Source organism: Phyllobates terribilis, unplaced genomic scaffold (assembly GCF_046119375.1).
Source record: "Phyllobates terribilis strain yellow unplaced genomic scaffold, ASM4611937v1 Scaffold_2__4_contigs__length_985480577, whole genome shotgun sequence".
In the NCBI taxonomy this organism is placed as follows: domain Eukaryota; kingdom Metazoa; phylum Chordata; class Amphibia; order Anura; family Dendrobatidae; genus Phyllobates; species Phyllobates terribilis.
In genome coordinates, this window is record NW_027362762.1 from 645,242,946 (window position 1) to 645,255,593 (window position 12,648).

General features: G+C 41.4%; 1 protein-coding gene across 1 annotated transcript in view; it reads left to right on the forward strand.

Moving 5' to 3' along the window:
* The window catches only part of PAFAH2 (platelet activating factor acetylhydrolase 2), a 57,600-nt gene that overhangs the window by 3,829 nt on the left and 41,123 nt on the right, over positions 1 to 12,648 (forward strand). The window contains exon 6 of the mRNA XM_073666666.1: positions 179 to 292. Coding sequence (XP_073522767.1) covers positions 179 to 292 — 114 coding nt within the window. The remainder of the gene's footprint in view (positions 1 to 178; positions 293 to 12,648) is intronic.

The window sequence follows — 12,648 nt, forward strand, 5'->3', positions numbered from 1 at the left end:
ACTTTTTGGTAATGACATTCCACTAGAGGATTTTAAGGCTCTGTCCTCAGTATCATTATGACTGCTGTTCTACTTATAATGAGGTCTGTCGGGATCTCCGTTATTAATGATGGCAGGGAGAGGAGAATAACACAAATGTGAACAGAACCATCTCACAATCTTCCCATTACATTGCTAGGTTCACCAGAGAGCCAGTGAGTGCATCCGAGCTGTGCGAATCCTGGAGGATATCGATAGAGGACGAGCGGTAGCCAACATCATGGACTCTGGCTTCAGTTTAGATGCATTGAAGGTATGCTTTAACTATAGAGACAGATGTCACCAAGAACATGCAGACAACAGTCTTAAAATCCCGTGTATATTCTTACTGAATATTGTTTGGGCCTAGAGATAGTGTGGGCTGCCGTGTGAGTGCAGGGACCCCATTTCCCCAGTCCTTCACACCCCGCAAAAAAAAAAATTAATCACAAACTTTACATTGATCGAAAAAAAAAAAGGTACCATGCTAAGGCCTCATTCAGACATCAGTTTTTCACATACTTTTTCTACCCATGTTTTTCACCTACCAGACATAATCTATAGGGCCGTTCACACATCCATTTTTTTTGCAGATCGTGTGTCTGCAAAGAAATCACAGAGATATCTGTTTTTGATCCAAGTATTATTGAATTATTACGAATTATTCAAGTTTATGGATCCATGAGCGATCACTGACAGCTACTCCTGTACATACAGTATGTTTGTGGCAGATCAGAAAATCGCATTGATGGTAAAAACTGACACATTGACCAAACACACATGAAAATGTCATCCAAATCACTGGTGAAAATTAGTCCATGCCTTTACATACAGTGAGTACGGAAAGTATTCAGACCCCTTTAAATTTTTCACTCTTTGTTTCATTGCAGCCATTTGGTAAATTGTAAAAAGTAATTTTTTTTCTCATTAAAGTACACTCTGCACCCCATCTTGACTGGAAAAAAACAGAAATGTAGAAATTTTTGCAAATTTATTAAAAAAGAAAAACTGAAATATCACATGGTCATAAGTATTCAGACTCTTTGCTCAGACACTCATATTTAAGTCACATGCTGTCCATTTCCTTGTGATCCTCCTTGAGATGGTTCTACTCCTTCACTGGAGTCCAGCTGTGTTTAATTTAACTGATAGGACTTGATTTGGAAAGGCACACACCTGTCTATATAAGATCTCACAGCGCAAGTCAGACCAAATGAGAATCATGAACTCAAAGGAACTGCCCAAGGAGCTCAGAGACAGAATTGTGGCAAGTCACAGATCTGACCAAGGTTACAAAAGAATTTCTGCATTACTCAAGATTCCTAAGAGCACAGTGGCCTCAATAATCCTTAAAGAAGTTTGGGACCACCAGAAGTCTTCCAAACTGAGCAATCGTGGGAGAAGATCCTTGGTGAGAGAGGTAAAGGAGAACCCCAAGATCACTGTTGCTGAGCTCCAGAGATGCAGTAGGGAGATGGGAGAAAGTTCCACAAAGTCAACTATCACTGCAGCCCTCCACCAGCCGGGCCTTTATGGCAGAGTGGCCCGACGGAAGCCTCTCCTCAGTGCAAGACATGAAAGCCTGCATAGAGTTTTCTCAAAAACACATGAAGGACTCCCAGACTATGAGAAATAAGATTCTCTGGTCTGATGAGACGAAGATAGAGCTTTTTGGTGATAATTCTAAGCGGTATGTGTTGGGAAAAACAGGCACTGCTCATCACCTGCCCAATACAATCCCAACAGTGAAACATGGTGGTGGCAGCATCACGCTATGGGTGTGTTTTTCAGCTGCAGGGACAGGATGACTGGTTGCAATTGAAGGAAACATGAATGCGGCCAAGTACAGAGATATCCTGGATGAAAACCTCTTCCAGAGTGCTCTGTACCTCAGACTTGGCCGAAGATTCACCTTCCAACAAGACAATGACCCTAAGCACACAGCTAAAATAACATAGGAGTGGCTTCAGAACAACTCTGTGGCCATTCTTGACTGGTCCAGCCAGAGCCCTGACCTAAGCCCAATTGAGCGTCTCTGGACAGACCTGAAAATGGCTGTCCACCAACGTTCACCATCCAACCTGCCGGAACTGGAGAGGATCGGCAAGGAAGAATGGCAGAGGATCGCCAAATCCAGGTGTGGAAAACTTGTTTCATCATTCCCAGAAGACTCAGGGCTGTACTAGCACAAAAGGGTGCTTCTACTCAATACTGAGAAAAGGGTCTGAATACTTATGACCATGTGATATTTCAGTTTTTCTTTTTTAATAAATTTGCAAAAAATTCTATATTTCTCTTTTTTTTCAGACAAGATGGGGTGCAGAGTGTACTTTAATGAGAAAAAAAATGAACGTTTTAGAATTTACCAAATGGCTGCAATGAAACAAAGAGTGAAAAATGTAAAGGGGTCTGAATACTTTCCGTACCCACTGTATGTGAAAAATCACTGATGTCTGAATGATGCCTTACGGGGTTAATGTGCACCATGTGCATAATCTTATCTTTTTTAATCACCGAAATTCAGCATAATTATCCTCATCTCTTTCTTTCTTTTTCTATTATAATGAATTGTAGCAGTAAATTATATCACACCATTACATGACTGCACCAGAGCTGTCTATGGAATCCAGTGTACATATTGCTCCAGTGTGTACATGTCATCCCCAAACCATTGTCCTTCACTAGTGTCACAGGACGTCAGATAAAGCTGTTAGCTTACTTTAATGTAGTAAAGATGCATACTTAATCATGTAAATGTATGCCATTTATAGTAATAATTGGGAGACATTGAATGCAGTGCTGCATGATGACCACCAGAGGCCAGACAAGATGTAAGAATAACATGCTGGAATATGACTATGGTTATAAGAGGCATGAAATGTGAATGCAGTGCTGCATGATGACCACTAGAGGTCTGACAAGATGTAAGAATAACATGCTGGAATATGAATATAGTTATAGGAGGCATGAAATGTGAACGCCCTGGACGAATTTACTGTCTCGTGCCGGTAAGTCAAGTATATGTAAATTGCAAATTAATATTCACCCCTTCCCCGCCCATAATCCTGTCCACCCCACTGCCGGTGTCACTGATTAGCCAAGCGTACATACAGTACAGACCAAAAGTTTGGACACACCTTCTCATTTAAAGATTTTTCTGTATTTTCATGACTTTCAAAATTGTACATTCACACTGAAGCCATCAAAACTAGGAATTAACACATGTGGAATTACAGTTATATGAAAAGTTTGGGCACCCCTATTAATCTTAAGCTTATTGTTTTATAAAAATTGGTGTTTTTGCAACAGCTATTTCAGTTTGATATATGTAATAACTGTTGGACACAGTAATGTTTCTGCCTTGAAATGAGGTTTATTGTACTAACAGAAAATGTGCAATCTGCATTCAAACAAAATTTGACAGGTGCATAAGTATGGGCACCCTTATCATTTTCTTGCTTTAAATACTCCTACCTACTTTTTACTGACTTACTAAAGCACTTTTTTTGGTTTTGTAACCTCATTGAGCTTTGAACTTCATAGCCAGGTGTATGCAATCATGAGAAAAGCTACTTAAAGTGGCCACTTGCAAGTTATTCTCCTGTTTGAATCTCCTCTGAAGAGTGGCATCACGGGCTCCTCAAAACAACTGTCAAATGATCTGAAAACAAAGATTATTCAACATAGTTGTTCAGGGGAAGGATACAAAAAGCTGTCTCAGAGATTTAACCTGTCAGTTTCCACTGTGAGGAACATAGTAAGGAAATGGAAGAACACAGGGACAGTTCTTGTTAAGGCCAGAAGTGGCAGGCCAAGAAAAACATCAGAAAGGCAAAGAAGAAGAATGGTGAGATCAGTCAAGGACAATCCTCAGACCACCTCCAGAGAGCTGCAGCATCAACTTGCTGCAGATGGTGTCACTGTGCATCGGTCAACTATACAACGCACTTTGCACAAGGAGAAGCTGTATGGGAGAGTGATGCGAAAGAAGCCTTTTTCTGCCAGCACGCCACAAACAGAGTCGGCTGAGGTATGCAAAAGCACATTTGGAGAAGCCAATTTCTTTTTGGAAGAAGGTCCTGTGGACTGATGAAACCAAGATTGAGTTGTTTGGTCATACAAAAAGGCGTTATGCATGGTGGCAAAAAAACACAGCATTCCAAGAAAAACACTTGCTACCCACAGTAAAATTATGTGGAGGTTCCATCATGCTTTGGGGCTGTGTGGCCAATGCCGGCACCGGGAATCTTGTTAAAGTTGAGGGATGCATGGATTCAACTCAGTATCAGCAGATTCTTGACAATAATGTTCAAGAATCAGTGACAAAGTTGAAGTTACGCAGGGGATGGATCTTTCAGCAAGACAATGATCCAAAACACCGCTCCAAATCTACTCAGGCATTCATGCAGAGGAACAATTGCAATGTTCTGGAATGGCCATCCCAGTCCCCAGACCTGAATATCATTGAACATCTGTGGGATCATTTGAAGAGGGAAGGCCATGCTCGGCGACCATCAAACTTAACTGAACTGGAATTGTTTTGTAAAGAGGAATGGTCAAAAATACCTTCATCCAGGATCCAGGAAATCATTAAAAGCTACAGGAAGCGACTAGAGGCTGTTATTTTTGCAAAAGGAGGATCTACTAAATATTAATGTCACTTTTCTGGTGAGGTGCCCGTACTTATGCACCTTTCAAATTTTGTTTGAATGCAGATTGCACATTTTCTGTTAGTACAATAAACCTCATTTCAAGGCAGAAACATTACTGTGTCCAACAGTTATTACATATATCAAACTGAAATAGCTGTTGCAAAAACACCAATTTTTATAAAACATTAAGCTTAAGATTAATAGGGGTGCCCAAACTTTTTCATATAACTGTATATACTTAACAAAAAAGTGTGAAACAACTGAAAATATGTCTTATATTCTAGGTTCTTCAAAGTAGCCACCTTTTGCTTTGATGACTGCTTTGCACACTCTTGGCATTCTCTTGATGAGCTTCAAGAGGTAGTCACCAGAAATGGTCTTCCAACAATCTTGAAGGAGTTCCCAGAGATGCTTAGCACTTGTTGGCCCTTTTGCCTTCACTCTGCGCTCCAGCTCACCCCAAACCATCTTGATTGGGTTCAGGTCTGGTGACTGTGGAGGCCAGGTCATCTGGCGTAGCACCCCATCACTCTCCCTCTTGGTCAAATAGCCCTTACACAGCCTGGAGGTGTGTTTGGGGTCATTGTCCTGTTGAAAAATAAATGATGGTCCAACTAAACGCAAACCGGATGGAAAAGCATGCCGCTGCAAGATGCTGTGGTAGCCATGCTGGTTCAGTATGCCTTCAATTTTGAATAAATCCCCAACAGTGTCACCAGCAAAGCACCCCCACACCATCACACCTCCTCCTCCATGCTTCACGGTGGGAACCAGGCATGTAGAGTCCATCCGTTCACCTTTTCTGCGTCGCACAAAGACACGGTGGTTGGAACCAAAGATCTCAAATTTGGACTCATCAGACCAAAGCACAGATTTCCACTGGTCTAATGTCCATTCCTTGTGTTCTTTAGCCCAAACAAGTCTCTTCTGCTTGTTGCCTGTCCTTAGCAGTGGTTTCCTAGCAGCTATTTTTCCATGAAGGCTTGCTGCACAAAGTCTCCTCTTAACAGTTGTTGTAGAGATGTGTCTGCTGCTAGAACTCTGTGTGGCATTGACCTGGTCTCTAATCTGAGCTGCTGTTAACTTACGATTTCTGAGGCTGGTGACTCGGATAAACTTATCCTCAGAAGCAGAGGTGACTCTTGGTCTTCCTTTCCTGGGGCGGGCCTCATGTGAGCCAGTTTCTTTGTAGCGCTTGATGGTTTTTGCAACTGCACTTGGGGACACATTCAAAGTTTGCCCAATTTTTCGGACTGACTGACCTTCATTTCTTAAAGTAATGATGGCCACTCGTTTTTCTTTACTTAGCTGCTTTTTTCTTGCCATAATACAAATTCTAACAGTCTATTCACTAGGACTATTAGCTGTGTATCCACCAGACTTCTGCACAACACAACTGATGGTCCCAACCCCATTTATAAGGCAAGAAATCCCACTTGTTAAGCCTGACAGGGCACACCTGTGAAGTGAAAACCATTTCCGGTGACTACCTCTTGAAGCTCATCAAGAGAATGCCAAGAGTGTGCAAAGCAGTCATCAAAGCAAAAGGGGACTACTTTGAAGAACCTAGAATATAAGACATATTTTCAGTTGTTTCACACTTTTTTGTTAAGTATATAATTCCACATGTGTTAATTCATAGTTTTGATGCCTTCAGTGTGAATGTACAATTTTCAAAGTCATGAAAATACAGAAAAATCTTTAAATGAGAAGGTGTGTCCAAACTTTTGGTCTGTACTGTATATGCTTAATGAATATTCACCCCTTCCCCCGCCCATAATCCTGCCCACCCCTCTGCACCGGTGTCACTGATTCAGTCAGACTGTCATATACCTGAGGATCACATCGCAATCCCTGGACTGGTCGTCAGCTCTCCTGACCTGAGATTGACAACTGCATAGAAATACATGCTCTCACGCTCAGGTCGGGAGAGCAGACGGCCAGTCCGAGGATTGAGATGCGATCCTCAGGCGAGTAATATGGCAAACTGACTGCACCCAATCAGTGATGCCAGCTGGGAGGGGTGGGCGGGGAAGGGGTAAATATTAATTTTGCATTTACATACGCCTGACTTGCCGGTGTGCATATAAATGTGAAATTAATATTCACCCCTTCCCCCGCCCATAATCCTGCCCACTCCTCTGCGCCGGCATCACTAATTCCGTCAGACTGCTGTGTCAGTCGCCTGGGGATCACATCGTAATCCTCGGACTGGAGGAAGCTGAGGAGAATGATATGTAGGTTTGTGGGGAAAGATTCAGTGTAACCGGAATATTATTCATTGAAATCTCTGGTGATAGTATGCATATAAGTCCAGCGGGCGGTCCTACTGGTGATTGGCAGCTATCTGCATGCACAGTCATACACGGAAGACTGTCAATCACTGGATAGGACCGCCCACTGGACTCATGTGCAGACACCAGGGATTTCAGTGAATAAAATACAAGTTATACTGAATCTCTACCCATAAAAATGTCTATTAATCTGATCAGCTCCTCCTTCTCTATAATATCCTGCCTGCAGGTCACATATCATTTTCAGCATTTCACATTCCCTGTAAAATCATTAATGTATAAATATATACTACTATATCATCCAATAATGTAATACTCAGGTTCTGGAAACCAGGGCTGTGGAGTCAGAGTCGTGGAGTCAGAGTTGGAGTCGGTGTCCATTTTGGTGGAGTCGGACTCAGTATAAAATGGACTAAAACTCCTAAAATATATAATAAATTGGGTACAGTAGTTCAATGCAGTTTGTGGGGTATATTTTTTCATAAGAATTTGGGAAAGTTATGAAATGTCCTATAAATGTCTGTCCTATTCCTGATCTAAGGGTCTAGACTTTTAGCGGAGATGAATCTGTGCTGCAGTAAATTTATCACTTAAACATGAGCCATGTATGAGGGAGTCGGAGTCATGGAAATTGAGGAGTCTGAGTCGGAGGTTTGGCTTAAAGACTCCACAGCCCTGCTGGAAACTGTGGAGTACCTCATGTATCACATTATACATTGTCTTCTTTATTGAGATGTGAAATACATTTGTTATTGCCAAGTCTGGTATGAAGATCTGTAGGAGATGCCATTTGTGTGTTTGGCCTCATGTGCGTTTAAAACGGAGGAACTGTTGATACATGTAGGATGTCTCAGAGCTTATCTGATGGAATTTAGCTGCTGAAATCAGATTTGCAATGAATGCCTAGGGCTCTGGAAGAATGACATAGGGTATTTTATATGAAAGAAGGAATGAAGACTGGAGGGATCTGGCTAGCATACATTATGCCACCCTACATTATAATCCTGGAAGTGGAACTGGTATACTGCGAAAGCCTTTTTCTGGCGTTGCTTATGTTGGCGTGGCTTCAGTCATCACTAGGTATACACTGAGCGGCTGGTGTAAGCACGTCCTGACAAATTAAGTGACAGCCAGCTCTCCAGCATATCAGTATAGACAGCCGTCAGTCAATGTGCTGGGGAGCAATTACAGCCACCACTCACTATATACACTGACGAGCAAAAGGGTAAAAATCTTTTGAACTTTTGACTTTCAGGCTCCATATCTCTCCATCCACTACAGCTCTGAACGTGAGACTACAATCATGTTATAGACAATCATTTTGGTTATCTCATACATAAATTTGACTTGTAACTATTTAGCATATGATTAGTTATGCAGATTCTTGTCAATGCATTGTTACTGTTTTGTTTCTGGTGGTGGAAAAATCTTTTTCTTCCTGTATACTTCAAATTACAACCTGTACTCACATTCTCGAATAGCTCAGTGTGTTATCAGGTCGATTCCCAAGTGAAAGGTTCAAATCGAGTAGCAGCCATGAAGTAGATTTCCCAAGAAAAGAGAAACCGCATCATCCAGCTCATCAATAGCTGTATCTCGGCCAAGAAAATTGCCAAACTGCATCATGTGAGCGCCATGACAGTTGGAAGAATACGAAATGAAGTCCATCTATCCATTCAAAAGCCAAGAGGTGGACGACCAGCCGAAATATCGAAGTCAACAAGACGGCTCATCACAAGTTCTGTCAGTTCTGGCGCGACAAACACGGCAGTGGAGGTGTCTCGTATGCTTTGTAATAGAAAGATCACAGATATCCATGCTAGCACCTAGTGGCGCACATTACACAAATCTCGAAAAAAGGTGAATAAGCCTCAAATTCAATATCATCATAAGAAGAGTTTGCAAAAAAGTACAAAAAGTGGACAGTAGAAGATTGGAAACGGGTGATTTGGAGCGATGAGACAAAACTCAATTGACTAGGCTCTGATGGGTGCAAATAGGTCTGGAAGAAAGAAGGAAAAAAGGTGCTAACGGATCAAGTAATTGAAGGAACTGTCAAGTTTGGTGAAGGAAGCCTGATTATATGTGGTTGTCTCACAGCCAAAGGCATTGGATACTTGACTAGGATCAATGGTGGTCTCAATGCTGAGCTATATGTGAGTATCCTACAAGACGAGTTACTTCGTACACTCGAGTACTATGGGTATGAAAAGGATGACATAGTGATCCAGCAGGATAATGTCCCAAAGTATACGTCGAGAATAGCAAAGAAATGCTTCAATAACAATGAAGTAGAGGTGCTGGATTGGCCTCCACAGTCCCCAGACCTCAACCCAATCGAACATTTTTGGGTAGAGTTGAAGAAAAAACTATATACATATGTAAGTGAGTCAATCAGTATGCACCAACTTTGGGAACGTGTAGAAGAGACCTGGGATCAGATGTCAGTCGAGACATACTTGAATCTGATCTTGAGCATGCCCAGAAGGATTCAGGCAGCATTGAAAGCCCAAAGTGGATTTACAAAATACTAACAATATAATAACAATTAAAATGTATTTTTTTAGGAGCAAAACAGTAATAATGCAGTGACATGACAAGAATCTGCATAACTAGTTGCTAATTAAATTTATGTATGACTTAGCCAAGATGATTGTCTATACAATGATGGTAGTCTTGCGTTCAAAGCAGTAGTGGATGGTGACATATGGAGCCTGAAAGTCAAAAGTTCAAAACATTGTTACCCTTTTGCTTGTCCCTGTACTTAGCAGTGACTTAAGTCGTGCCAGCCTCGGCTCTATGACTGAAAGCCGGAGCCTGCCAGGACGAGCAAAGTTTGTTTCACCCCAAGCTTTTAGTGTGGTGGCCGGGCAGGTTTGTACCGCTATTAACCTGCATATTAACCCCATATCTGCAGGTTAATAGCTTTTGGGGACATGACAGGTTCACTTAAATGGTGAAGGCCAGGGCTGTCCTAGGACCTGATAGAGTAGCTGGTACAAAGTCTGTCTGAAATCCATATTTAGAGCTGACAGTCGACCAAGGACAGAGCCTCTATACAGCTGGTTGATACTCTATGATGTCACTTTGGCTGTAACTGAAGACCACACTAGACATGAACAGATGTCACTTTGTATGCATCGCTCTCCTGTGTTATTGCAGTGTGAAGTAAGAAGTGAGCTCTGCCAGCTGTGGCATAGTATTTCAGGCCGTTGGTGCTAAATTGTTGGCAGGAAACACTCCACCTCATGTGTAAATACATAATTTCTCATTTTCTGTCCTTTTCCCGCTCACTGACAAGATTGTGGCTTTAATCTTTATATGACATCTGTTGAACTTTGCAGTTCAGAGCTCTAGTAAAAAGTCTCAATTGCGTTACATTTTCTACATCACAGGCCATAGCTTCTAACATGTCTGTATGTCTGCATGTCTGTAATTTTATACACACACAATTCATGTTCCATAATACTGTTTATACACTGTTTATCATCGTAATATTGCATTTTTTAATATAAATTCATTATTGTTCCCTACATCCGCTTGGAGGACCAAAAAGTAATGTTTTTACGTGTTTAAAAATTGTTTAAAAAAACCTCCACAAAATCCCAGTTTTCCCAATAAAAAATGGTTTTATTTGTAAAAAAAAATATATATATATATATATATATATATATATGTACAATTTTCAAAGTCATGAAAATACAGAAAAATCTTTAAATGAGAAGGTGTGTCCAAACTTTTGGTCTGTACTGTATATATATACTTTGACTTAACAAAAGTAAACTCACTAGCGAAATATTTTGATTGCTAATATCTCCAGAACGGAAAGGTGAAAGTACAGCCACTATTAAATTGTGTCCAGGTCAACATGAAAAATTTGGTGAAAGGTTCTCTTTAAAGGATTAAAGGTAACCTGTCGCCTGATTAATGTTGCCCAAACAATGTGCAGCATGAAGTAGACGTGTAAATAAAGATTCCGGCACACCAAATAATATGGAAAAAGTCTCATATAAGTGATGAAATAATAGATGCTTTATTTCTCCAACATCAACTGGTTCAAATAATAATCAGTGTACAGTTGCCTGCCCAACGTTTCAACCCCAACGGGGTTTTCCTCAGGGGCATCAAAGGAGCTTGAAAACCAGAAAATAAACAAAATAAAGACATAAGTGTGACATAAAATAAAAGACAATACAATGAGTAATATACAACAAAATAGGCATATGTGAACGGAACAAGGCAAAGGGGAGAGAAGGGGAGTAGGGGGGGGGGAAAAGGGAGGGAAGAGAAAAGCGGAGAGGGGGGGGGAAAGGGGAAAAAAATGGGAGCAAAAGGAAGAGGGAACAAAATACATACAGAGCAAAAGAACGGATCGATGAAAAAATAAAAGGAAAAAGGATACCTAGTTGCTATGCGCTGATTGATATCTGGGAGAAAATCCCAGTGGTGGTAGAGAAACTCAGGGGAAAAATAAAAAGAACCAGTCTTGGTAGTGGTAAGGGAAAAAAGGGGATCAGCCGGCAAAATAGCTGTAAACAGACGGCAAAGGGAAAATGAGACACCAGTAACCAGACTAAAACCAGTATCCAAACAGAAGAGATGACTTGCCTTAAGTGAAAGAAGGTCAAAATGCAGAAGTCTGAGGGAATAGCCAAGGAGACCTGCCCACGGGGTAGGGTAGGTAGACCTGAGGGTAAAGAAAGGGTAAAAAATGGAGAATATGGGGACATATGGGATGCCAAGCATAGAGGGCTCTTACCTATGTGTGGTAAAGGAACAAAAGTCCGGCCGTTGGTGGTGTAGTGTCTAGAGCGTTGGCGGTGTTATAAGCGCTATGAGGCTTCCTGCTTCCGGAGTGCGAGGACGCAACTTCCGGTTTGGTGGAACGCAACATCCGGTAGCGTGGAACGCATAAACGCGCATGCGCGCGAGGACGCAACTTCCGGTTTGGTGGAACGCAACATCCGGTAGCGTGGAACGCATAAACGCGCATGCGCGCGGCCAAAAGGGAGAGAATTACAAAAAGGAATAAAGGCACAGCGGCGCGTGCGCGGGATATGAATAAAGGAGCTAGGGGACCAAAAGGAGAAAATAAGAGACAGGGGGAGCAGAGGCACCAAAAGGATGGGGGAAAAATGGATAAGGGGGAGGAGAAAAATAAGGGAAGAGGAGACCAAAACTAAGTAAAGAAAAGGGGCAAGACAGATGAATAGAAGTAATAATGAAAAATAAAAAATAAAAAATAACAAGAGGGGAAGGCAGGGGAGACAATGACGGTACCTGTAGGGAGAAGGGGAAAGAGAAAGGGGGAGGGGGAATGGATATATAGAATTATAGAAATGTATACATATCGCAATGTGAAAGGAAGACAGGGGAAATGTATGTTATACAAAGTACATGTCATATAACATCTGCAATATAATAAGTAATCCGGTGCAATATGGAAATTATTAATTACGGTGACAAAAAGGATATATCCGGTTCAAATATGTAGGGTCTGTGAAAGAAGTAAAAATATAATATAAGAAATACAGACAAAGCGAAAATCATGGGCAATAAAGTAGAGTCTGGCTTCACGACTGCAGCCAGGTATATTTTTTTCTGAAATGCTCTGGTGTTGCTGAGATAATATATATTTTACAGATCTTGCCGGGTATCATAGCCGGAGACTAGACTAGTCCATC